We start from the raw sequence: 9,629 nt of genomic DNA on the forward strand, positions 1-9,629 counted from the left end.
ACAGAGTCTATCTCTGTCGCTCAGGCTGTAGTGTAGTGGTGCGATCTCGGCTCACTGCAGCCTCCACCTCCCGGGTTCAAGCGATTCTCCTGCCTCAAGCCTCCCAAGTAGATGGGATTACAGCACCCGTGACCATGCCCAGCTAATTTTTTTTGTATTTTTAGTAGAGACAGGTTTCACTGTGTTGGCCACGCTGGTCTTGAACTCCTGACCTCATGATCCGCCCGCCTCAGCCTCCCAAAGTGCTGGGATTACAAGCATGAGCCACTGTTCCTGGCCTCTCATGATCCGCCTGCCTCAGCCTCCCAAAGTTCTGGGATTACAAGTATGAGCCACTGTGCCTGGCCTATCATCTATTCTTAAAGCTTTTGATACCTGTTGCCTAAATTGCCCTCCTGAAAAGTTACATCAATGTATGCTCCAACCAGCAGTGTTCAGGAGGATCCATTTCTCTACAACCTCACTGACACTGAGTATCAAAATTCAGAAAGGTTGAGTATACAGTACAGTCAACACTAGTATACTCTTCATCTAGATTAATGAAATGTTAACTTTTTGCAATTTTTTTTTTTTTTTCTGGATTGTTTCAAAGTAAAACATTATTTTTCTTTCTCTTTTTCTTCCTTTTCTTTCTCTTTTTTGAGATGGAGTCTCGCTCTTGTCTCCCAGGCTGGAGTGCAATGGCGTGATCTCAGCACACTGCAACCTCCGCCTCCTGGGTTCAAGCAGTTCTCCTGTCTCGGCCTCTCAAGTGGCTGGGATTATAGGCACATACTACCACGCCTGGCTAATTTTGTGTTTTTAGTAGAGAGGGGGTTTCACCATGTTGGCCTTGCTGGTCTTGAACTCCTGATCACAGGTGATCTGCCCACCTTGGCCTCCCAGAGTGCTGGGAGTACAGGTGTGAGCCCCATGCCTGGCCTTTTTTTTCTTTTTCTTTAAAAATTTTTTTCGATACCAGTGTCACTCACCAATACAAAATTTCTTCTTCTTTTTTTTGTTTTTTGAGACACAGTCTCAAGAGTGCAGTGGTGTGATCCTGGTTCCTGGCGGCCTCAACCTCCTGGGCTCAGGTGATCCTCTTGCTTTAGCTACCCAAGTAGCTGGGACTATAGACGTGTGCCACTGCACCCAGCCAATTTTTTTTTTTTTTTTTTTTTTTTGTAGAGATGGAGTTTTGCCATGTTGCCCAGACTGGTCTCTAAGACCAGGGCTCAAGTGATCCACCCACCTTGGCATCCCAAAGTGCTGGGATTATAGGTGTGAGCCACCCTGCTCAGCCAAAAAGTTTATTGTTAATTTGATGTGTACTGTGGTCTTCAGCCCTAATTTCAGTAACCTATCGGGTGCTTGGGATTACTTGTACATGTATCACATCCTACAGTTTTATTATAGCTAGTGATCAAGCTTTGGGCAAAGGAGAAATTCAGTTGTCAGTGGCATCACTGGAAATATTATGATTTGTGCTTAAACTTTTATCAGTGCATTCTTTTGATAAATAGAAATAGTAACAAAATATGAATTTTAAATGTGTGGGGAGATACATAAAGAACATTGCTTATTTGTTCTTGAAAATAACAGTGATTCAAATATTTCATTCAGATTTACCTATGCCTAATGAAAAAAATGATGCAGAACTTGATTCTCCACCTTCAAAGAAAAAAAGATTAGGTTTTTTGCAGACTTACGATACAGAATATTTAAAAGTTGGTTTTATTATCTGTCCTGGATCAAAAGAAAGTTCACCAAGGCCACAGTGTGTCATTTGTGGAGAGATCTTATCCAGTGAAAACATGAAGCCAGCAAATCTTTCTCATCATTTGAAGACAAAACATTCAGAATTAGAAAACAAACCAATAGACTTTTTTGAACAAAAATCTCTGGAAATGGAATGTCAAAATAGTTCTTTAAAAAAGTGTTTACTAGTTGAAAAGTCACTTGTGAAAGCTTCTTATTTAATTGCTTTCCAAACTGCTGCAAGCAAGAAGCCATTCTCCATTGCTGAAGAATTAATTAAACCATATTTAGTAGAAATGTGTTCAGAAGTTTTGGGTTCAAGTGCTGGAGACAAAATGAAAACTATCCCACTTTCTAACGTTACAATTCAACACAGGATTGACGAACTATCTGCAGACGTTGAAGACCAGCTGATTCAAAAGGTCAGAGAGTCAAAGTGGTTTGCCCTACAGATAGATGAGTCATCAGAAATCTCAGATATCACACTTCTTTTGTGCTATATTCGTTTCATTGATTATGATTGTCGTGATGTAAAAGAAGAATTATTATTTTGCATTGAAATGCCTACTCAAATAACTGGTTTTGAAATATTTGAACTAATAAATAAATATATTGATAGTAAATCTCTAAATTGGAAACATTGTGTTGGTCTCTGTACCGATGGGGCTGCAAGCATGACTGGCAGGTATTCTGGTTTAAAAGCAAAAATTCAAGAAGTTGCCATGAGTACAGTGGCATTTACACATTGTTTTATTCACCGTGAACATTTAGTGGCAGAAAAGTTGTCTCCATGTTTACATAAAATTCTTTTGCAGTCAGCACAAATTCTAAGTTTTATAAAGAGCAATGCATTGAATTCACGTATGTTAACAATTTTGTGTGAAGAGATGGGATCTGAGCATGTGAGTTTACCACTTCATGCTGAAGTACGTTGGATATCAAGAGGGAGAATGTTAAAAAGATTATTTGAATTACGACATGAGATTGAAATATTTTTAAGTCAAAAGCATTCAGATTTGGCCAAGTATTTTCATGATGAGGAATGGGTTGCAAAGCTGGCCTACTTATCAGATATATTTTCACTTATAAATGAATTAAATTTAAGTCTCCAAGGAACTTTGACTACTTTCTTCAATTTGTGTAATAAAATTGATGTATTTAAGAGAAAGTTAAAAATGTGGTTGAAGCGCACACAAGAGAATGATTATGACATGTTCCCTTCATTTTCTGAATTCTCAAATTCATCAGGCTTAAATATGACAGAGATCACAAGGATTATTTTTGAGCACCTGGAAGGACTTTCTCAAGTGTTCAGTGACTGTTTTCCACCAGAACAAGACTTGCGTTCAGGAAATTTGTGGATAATTAACCCTTTTATGAATCACCAAAATAATAATATCACCGACTTCGAAGAAGAAAAGCTAACACAGCTATCTTCAGATTTAGGATTACAATCAGTATTTAAATCAGTGTCTGTAACTCAGTTTTGGATAAATGCAAAGACAGGTTACCCAGAACTCCATGAAAGGGCAATGAAATTTTTATTACCCTTTTCAACTGTTTATTTATGTGATGCTGCCTTTTCAGCTTTGACTGAGTCAAAACAAAGAAATCTGTTGGTTTCTGGCCCTGCCCTAAGACTTGCAGTCACATCTTTAATTCCAAGGATAGAAAAATTAGTGAAGGAAAAAGAGTAGCAATATGCACATTGCTTAATAGTGAAGTCAATAATCTTGTGTTAAGTTTTGTGTAAGTATCCTAAAAGATAATTTCCTAATGTGGATATGTGTTTTCAGTGATTAAATGTTTTAATAATTTTTCCCTTTTTGTTGAGGAATTTAATAATTATGATTTTTATAAGTAATTATGTATAATTATAATCCAGGGCAGAAAATTTAGTTATTTCATTAAATTTGGATTAGTGACAAAGACTGAAGGTAATGAGAGGCCCAGTTTATAATGTAACAGCACAACCTGAATGTTGAAACAGCTTGGCCTTTAGAAGCAAGTGGAACATTTCAGTCTTCCAGCCAACCAGCTACTTACCCCAGCAAGGTTGTGAGTAGGTGGAAAAGATGGATCTTTTTTTTTTTTCTTTTTTTTTGAGATGGAGTTTTGCTCTTGTTGCCCAGGCTGGAGTGCAATGGCCTGATCTCGGCTCACTGGAACCTCTGCCTCCTGGGTTCAAACAGTTCTCCTGCCTCGGCCTTCTGGGTAGCTGGGGTTACCAGGCATGTGCCACTACACCTGTCTGTTGTATTTTTTTTAGTAGAGATGGGGTTTCACCATGTTGGTCAGGCTGGTCTCAAACTCCTGACCTCAAGTGATCCACCTGCCTCGGCCTCCCAAAGTGCTGGGATTACAAGTGTGAGCCACCATGCCCAGCTGGAAAAAGATCTAAGCAGCTTGGGTAACTATAAATGGAAGCAATAGGGGGGTTTGAGACCCCTGCTTGGGGGCTTTCTGGCCTAATATACCAGGGCTTAGCAAACTTTTAAAATAAAGAGCCAGATAGTAAATATTTTCAGCTTTGCAGGCCATACTGTCACAACTACTCAATTCTGCAGTTGCAGTGTAAAAGCAGCCATAGACAATATGCAGATGAGTGTGGCTGTTTAAATAAAACTTATTCGTGAACACTGAAATAGGAATTTCATATAATTTTCCTATGTCACACAAGCTTCTTTAAAAAGTTTTTACATAAAAAATGTAAACAAACATTATTAGCTTCGGGGAAGGGGAGAAGCATGGAAAAAAATCAGACAGCTGGGCAAATTTGGCCCATGGTTTGCCCATCCCAGCTTTAGACAGATTTCCAAGTAAGAGCAAATGGGCCAGGAGTGGACTGTAGGGCTTGGTTCAGTCTCTCTATCCATGGCTGCAAGTATCTGAATTTTCAAACACCTTTCACATCTCAGTCTCAGCTGAGATAAATTAGAGGGAAAAGATACCTCAGGCAAAGATAGAAAAAAGACATTTAATAATTAATGGTTTTTGATTTATTACTTATAATTTTATAAATTAATTTGCTAATTTACAAATAACTTTCTGAGCTCTTACATGTGCAGGCACTGTGCTAGGCCTGTTACAAACTCTGGAGAACTGAGTTATCCCCGTATACAGATGCAGATACCGAGGCCCTTTGGGGTCGGGTGACAGCTCAGATCCCACAGCTACTGTGGCACAGGCAGGAACGAAGTCCCGGGGTCTTTTGATGGTAGCTGAGCGGCACCCAGACACCCATCCGTGTCTGCCAGCACTCCGTATTGGCTGGGAAACACTCCCCGAATCCAAAGGTGTCGGTTTAGTCAGTTACGAGCCAGTGGTCCTCAAGTGTCCCCACCTGTAAGACCAGTGCTGCAGCCTCGCGACCCCCTGGAGGGCGGGGGATGGTAGCTCAGGCGAGAGTCTTCCGGCCGCCCCAGGGAGGGAGGAAATGAGTCGGCGGCAGAGGCGGGTTTTCGGCGGGGCCAACCCACGGTGGGGGGAGCGCGGCCATGGAGCTTCTGCTGTCGGTGCTGCGTGTACTGCTGGGCGGCTTCTTCGCGCTCGTGGGGTTGGCCAAGCTCTCGGAGGAGATCTCGGCTCCAGTTTCGGAGCGGATGGTGAGCGGCGCGGGCGGGCGGCCGGGGATCGGGCCCGTGGAGGCGTGTGCTCCGCCCCGCCGCTCCTCGACCCCGGCCCGGCAGGCTGCCTTTATCCGAGGCTCAGCTGGAGATGGGGGAAAGCGCCTGGCTTTCGACTGAGGCGCAGGTCCTGCCTGGGGAGTTCCTTGAGTTCTCTGGATCTTCCCTAGACGGAAGGGGACAGAACCTCCCCTTCCTGCTGAGCATTGGTGGCCCCAGGCAAACCTAGAGACTTAGGAGGACCCTCCTCCCCTCTCCCCGGACCCTGGGGGAGGATGATGCAGCGCAGCGGGAAAATGAGCTCACTTCGCGCAGTCTTCCCCCTTTTCGCCGTTTGCTTCAGTTTTCGGGAGGTTCGTGGGGTTGGGGTGTAGTAATCCTGGCTTTGCAGGGAAGGAAGCCCGCCCTGAAGAGCAAGTATATCTGCTAAAGGTTGCACATCTAGTCAGGAAGCAGGACACAAACTAGTCACTCCTAACTCGGAACCCAGAAAGGGAAGCCTCTCCTGGAAGCCTGAGAGGGAAGCCCTGAAGTCGTCTTTCAGCCTTCTGTCTAGTTCCAGACTCATGGGAAAGCTTTCATGTCCTGTTCACCAATCTCCCCAGTCCCTCAAAAGAGCTAGACTTGTAGACCCCTGCTGGCATCTCTCTCCAAGGCCTGGATACATCCCCAGAGACGATAGCTTAGAGCTGCTGCCCAGCAGAGCTGAGGAGGGGAGGTAGAGCTGAGGAGTGGGAACAGGAAAAAGTAACCCCGAAAGTAAGGATGAAGTTGCCATTTGGCTCAGGGGTGGACCTGCCTTGACAAGAAGAGTCACTTTGAGCCCACCTAACTCCGCCCTACCTCCAAATATTCCCTGTACTGCAGCCTTAAGAGAAACCAGGCCAGGCACAAAGAAGTAAACTGTGGAATTCCCCAGGCCTTGGCACTAGGGAGCCAAGCCCAGCCCCCTTCTCCTGGGATTTGGCCTGGGTTGTAATATCTTGAGAGGTCTAGTGTATCTCTGTACCACTTGGAGGTCTGGTCAATCTCTGTACCACTTGGAACATGGAGCCTGTTTCCTGATTCCAAAGCTCAGCCCCACAGGGCAGCCCTCTCCCCTCCAGGCTGACCTCAGGCCTGGACCTGACCTAGAGTAGTAGTTCTTTTCTCTAGGGAGTTGAGGGCACAGGCATAGATATGCCATGGAGCATCTGGGGAGCTCATCCTTGGTGAGCATGAGGCTGACAGGCATTCCTTGCCATCCCTAGAACGCCCTGTTCGTGCAGTTTGCTGAGGTGTTCCCACTGAAGGTATTTGGCTACCAGCCAGATCCCCTGAACTACCAAATAGCTGTGGGCTTTCTGGAACTGCTGGCTGGGTTGCTGCTGGTCATGGGCCCACCGATGCTGCAAGAGATCAGTAACTTGTTCTTGATTCTGCTCATGATGGGTAAGGGGGCCAACTGGCCTGAGAAAATGGGGTTTTCTGGGGGAGGATGATGGAAAGACCTGGCTGTTCCCCCTTACTGTTGCCACCCTTCTTTTTTCTCTGGGATCAAGAGCACTTCCTGCTCTACCACAGTTTCCATGGTCTTCAAACTAGCACAGGTACTTTTTAAACTTAATATGCTAGAACATTATCACATGTTAAGTGTACCTTCTACCTCCTCAATTCTAATGGCTGCACGGTATTCCCTTGTGAAGATGTATTGCAAGCTCAGGGCCTCTACTCCTTCCTCCACACACCCACTTCTGGGATGAGGGGATGGAGGAGCAGCTGCCATTTGATGTATGTGTCTGGCAGTTTGGTGTAGAGAGCAGGGAAGCTGGAGAACCTTGAACAGGAAGGCAGAGAATTTCCCTAGGGATTCCCCCCGCCCCCCAGTAGCTCTGCCCACAGGAACTGCTGATGTACAAAGACAGCTGTTGCTTCAAAGGCCAGATATCTTCAGGCTCTTCTATATGCCCTGGCATCTGTTACCATTGCTGCCACCACTACCAGGCTTGCTTCCATCTCTGGAGCTTCTCTCATTTTCAGATCTTTCCCGTACCTCCAACCAACAGCCACTGGGCTAGTCCTTCCCTCCATCTTAATCTTAGTAGATGTAGGATTAAGAAAGGAGAAGGGGCCAGACACGGTGGCTCATGCCTGTAATCCCAGCACTTTGGGAGGCTGAGGTGGTCGGATCACAAGGTCAGGAGTTCGAGACCAGCCTGACCAACATGGTGAAACCCTGTCTCTACTAAAAATACAAGCATTAGCCGGGCGTGGTGGTGGGCGCCTGTAATCCCAGCTACTCAGGAGGCTGAGGCAGGAGAATCACTTGAAGCCAGTACCCAGAACCCAGTAGCCCAGCTACTCAGGAGGCTGGCAGGAGATCTTGCTATTGCACTCCAGCCTGGGTGACAGAGCAAAACTCTGCCTTAAAAAAGAAAGAAAGAAAGAGAGAGAGAAAGAGAGAAAGAGAAGAAAGAAAAGAAAGAAAAAAAGAGGAAAGAAAGAAGGATCAGGGAGATTTTTTCCCTGAAATCTGTCCACTCTAGCCACTGCCCTATTTTGCTGGGTCATTTCTGTTTCTTTCTTGTCCTCTGAGAGGGGCAACTGTTGCCACAGCTATTGTTCAAGAGGCTTCTAATTTCCTGGTCCTGCTTTCTCCAGGAGGCTAGAGATGAATGCAGCTAGTTTTGGTAATGCACGTTGGGAGTGGTGAGGGTGTTTAATGGGAGGGCTTGGGCTGGAGTGGATCAGCCTAAACTGGAGAGCCCTGAGCTCCTGGATCTCCTGGGTTCTCCCTAGGAGCCTCAGGGACCTCACTTTCCATTCCAGGGGCTATCTTCACCTTGGCAGCTCTGAAAGAGTCACTAAGCACCTGTATCCCGGCCATCGTCTGCCTGGGGTTCCTGCTGCTGCTGAATGTCGGCCAGCTCTTAGCCCAGACTAAGAAGGTGGTCAGACCCACTAGGAAGAAGACTCTAAGTACATTCAAGGAATCCTGGAAGTAGAGCATCTCTACCTGTTTATGCCATGCAGCTGTCACAGCAGAAATATGGTAGAACACAGAGTCTGTCATCTTGTTACCAGTATAATATCCAGGGTCAGCCAGTGTTGAAAGAGACATTTTGCCTACCTGGCCCTGCTTTCTCTTTTTAGCTTTACTAAGTTTTTTTTTGTGAGGAGTACATGTTATGCATATTAACATTCCTCATGTCATATGAAAATACAAAATAAGCAGAAAAGAAATTTAAATCAACCAAAATTCTGATGCCCCAAATAACCACTTTTAATGCCTTGGTGTTAGTATACCTCTGAACTTTTTTCTGTGCCTTTAAACAGATACATATTTTTTAAAATGAAAATAAAACCATATATCCTATTTTATTCCTTCCTTTTAAAACCTTATAAACTATAACACTGTTTCATGTCTCTTTTGCCTCATTGCTGTTAATGGCTGCATAGTATTCCATTGTAAGGATGTACTATAATGTATTTAACCCCCCACGAGGAACATTTGGGTTTTTCTCAATTTTTTGCTATTGTAAGCCTCACAGTAAATCTCTTTTGCATACTTATTTTCTTCCCCTAGAAGTAAGGGTGCTGGTTCAAAACATATGCATATTTTTTTTTTTTTTTTTGAGGCGGAGTCTCGCTCTGTCGACCGGACTGGAGTGCAGTGGCCTGATCTTAGCTCACTGCAAGCTCCGCCTCCTGGGTTTACGCCATTCTCCTGCCTCAGCCTCCCGAGTAGCTGGGACTACAGGCACCCGCCACCTCGCTCGGCTAGTTTTTGTATTTTTAGTAGAGACGGGGTTTCACCGTGTTAGCCAGGATGGTCTCGATCTCCTGACCTCGTGATCCGCCCGTCTCGGCCTCCCATAGTGCTGGGATTACAGGCTTGAGCCACCGCGCCCGGCCACACATGCATATTTTTAAGGCTTTTAATACATATTTTAAATGTACAGGTTCTGTATGGCAGAACTTAAGTACTTGCTTCTGCCTATGCCCTTTGAGCCACATTAGAGATTCCCTCCCACTCCTTTTTTTCTCTGACATATTAGATTTGCAGAGCTAGCAGGTAGGTGTGGAGTCATTTGACAGGACCTGAAATCAAGCTCTGGTGGTGATGTGTGGCATCCAGTCCAGTGTTCCTTGACACCTACGTGGAGGTGAGGGACAGCCAACTCTGTGAAATGCTGAGTGGTACAGCAGGGCCCAAAGCCTGGGAGGAATCCCAGAGGCCCTTGGGGGTAGGAAGGGTGCATATGTGTGACAGTTCTTGGGGAAAAA

The 9,629-nt window shown here is 45.0% G+C and overlaps 2 protein-coding genes across 3 annotated transcripts in view; both read left to right on the top strand.

The window, feature by feature from the left end:
* The window catches only part of ZMYM6 (zinc finger, MYM-type 6), a 49,311-nt gene extending 44,929 nt beyond the window's left edge, over positions 1–4,382 (top strand). Inside the window, exon 16 of one of the 2 annotated variants that reach the window (XM_011955359.1) lies at positions 1,603–4,382. In XM_011955359.1, the coding sequence (XP_011810749.1) occupies positions 1,603–3,434 (1,832 nt within the window). In that variant the 3' untranslated portion in view covers positions 3,435–4,382. The remainder of the gene's footprint in view (positions 1–1,602) is intronic. The other variant, XM_011955360.1, reaches the window with a different exon arrangement.
* Positions 4,383–5,181: 799 nt separating this feature from the next.
* ZMYM6NB (ZMYM6 neighbor) lies at positions 5,182–8,761 on the top strand. The gene is made up of 3 exons (XM_011955361.1): positions 5,182–5,342; positions 6,614–6,794; positions 8,172–8,761. The coding sequence occupies exons 1-3, from the start codon at positions 5,235–5,237 to the stop codon at positions 8,345–8,347; spliced, it is 465 nt and encodes a 154-aa protein (XP_011810751.1). The 5' UTR covers positions 5,182–5,234; the 3' UTR covers positions 8,348–8,761.
* Positions 8,762–9,629: the final 868 nt, after the last annotated feature.

Source organism: Colobus angolensis, unplaced genomic scaffold, assembly GCF_000951035.1.
Source record: "Colobus angolensis palliatus isolate OR3802 unplaced genomic scaffold, Cang.pa_1.0 Scaffold4, whole genome shotgun sequence".
Taxonomy (NCBI): domain Eukaryota; kingdom Metazoa; phylum Chordata; class Mammalia; order Primates; family Cercopithecidae; genus Colobus; species Colobus angolensis.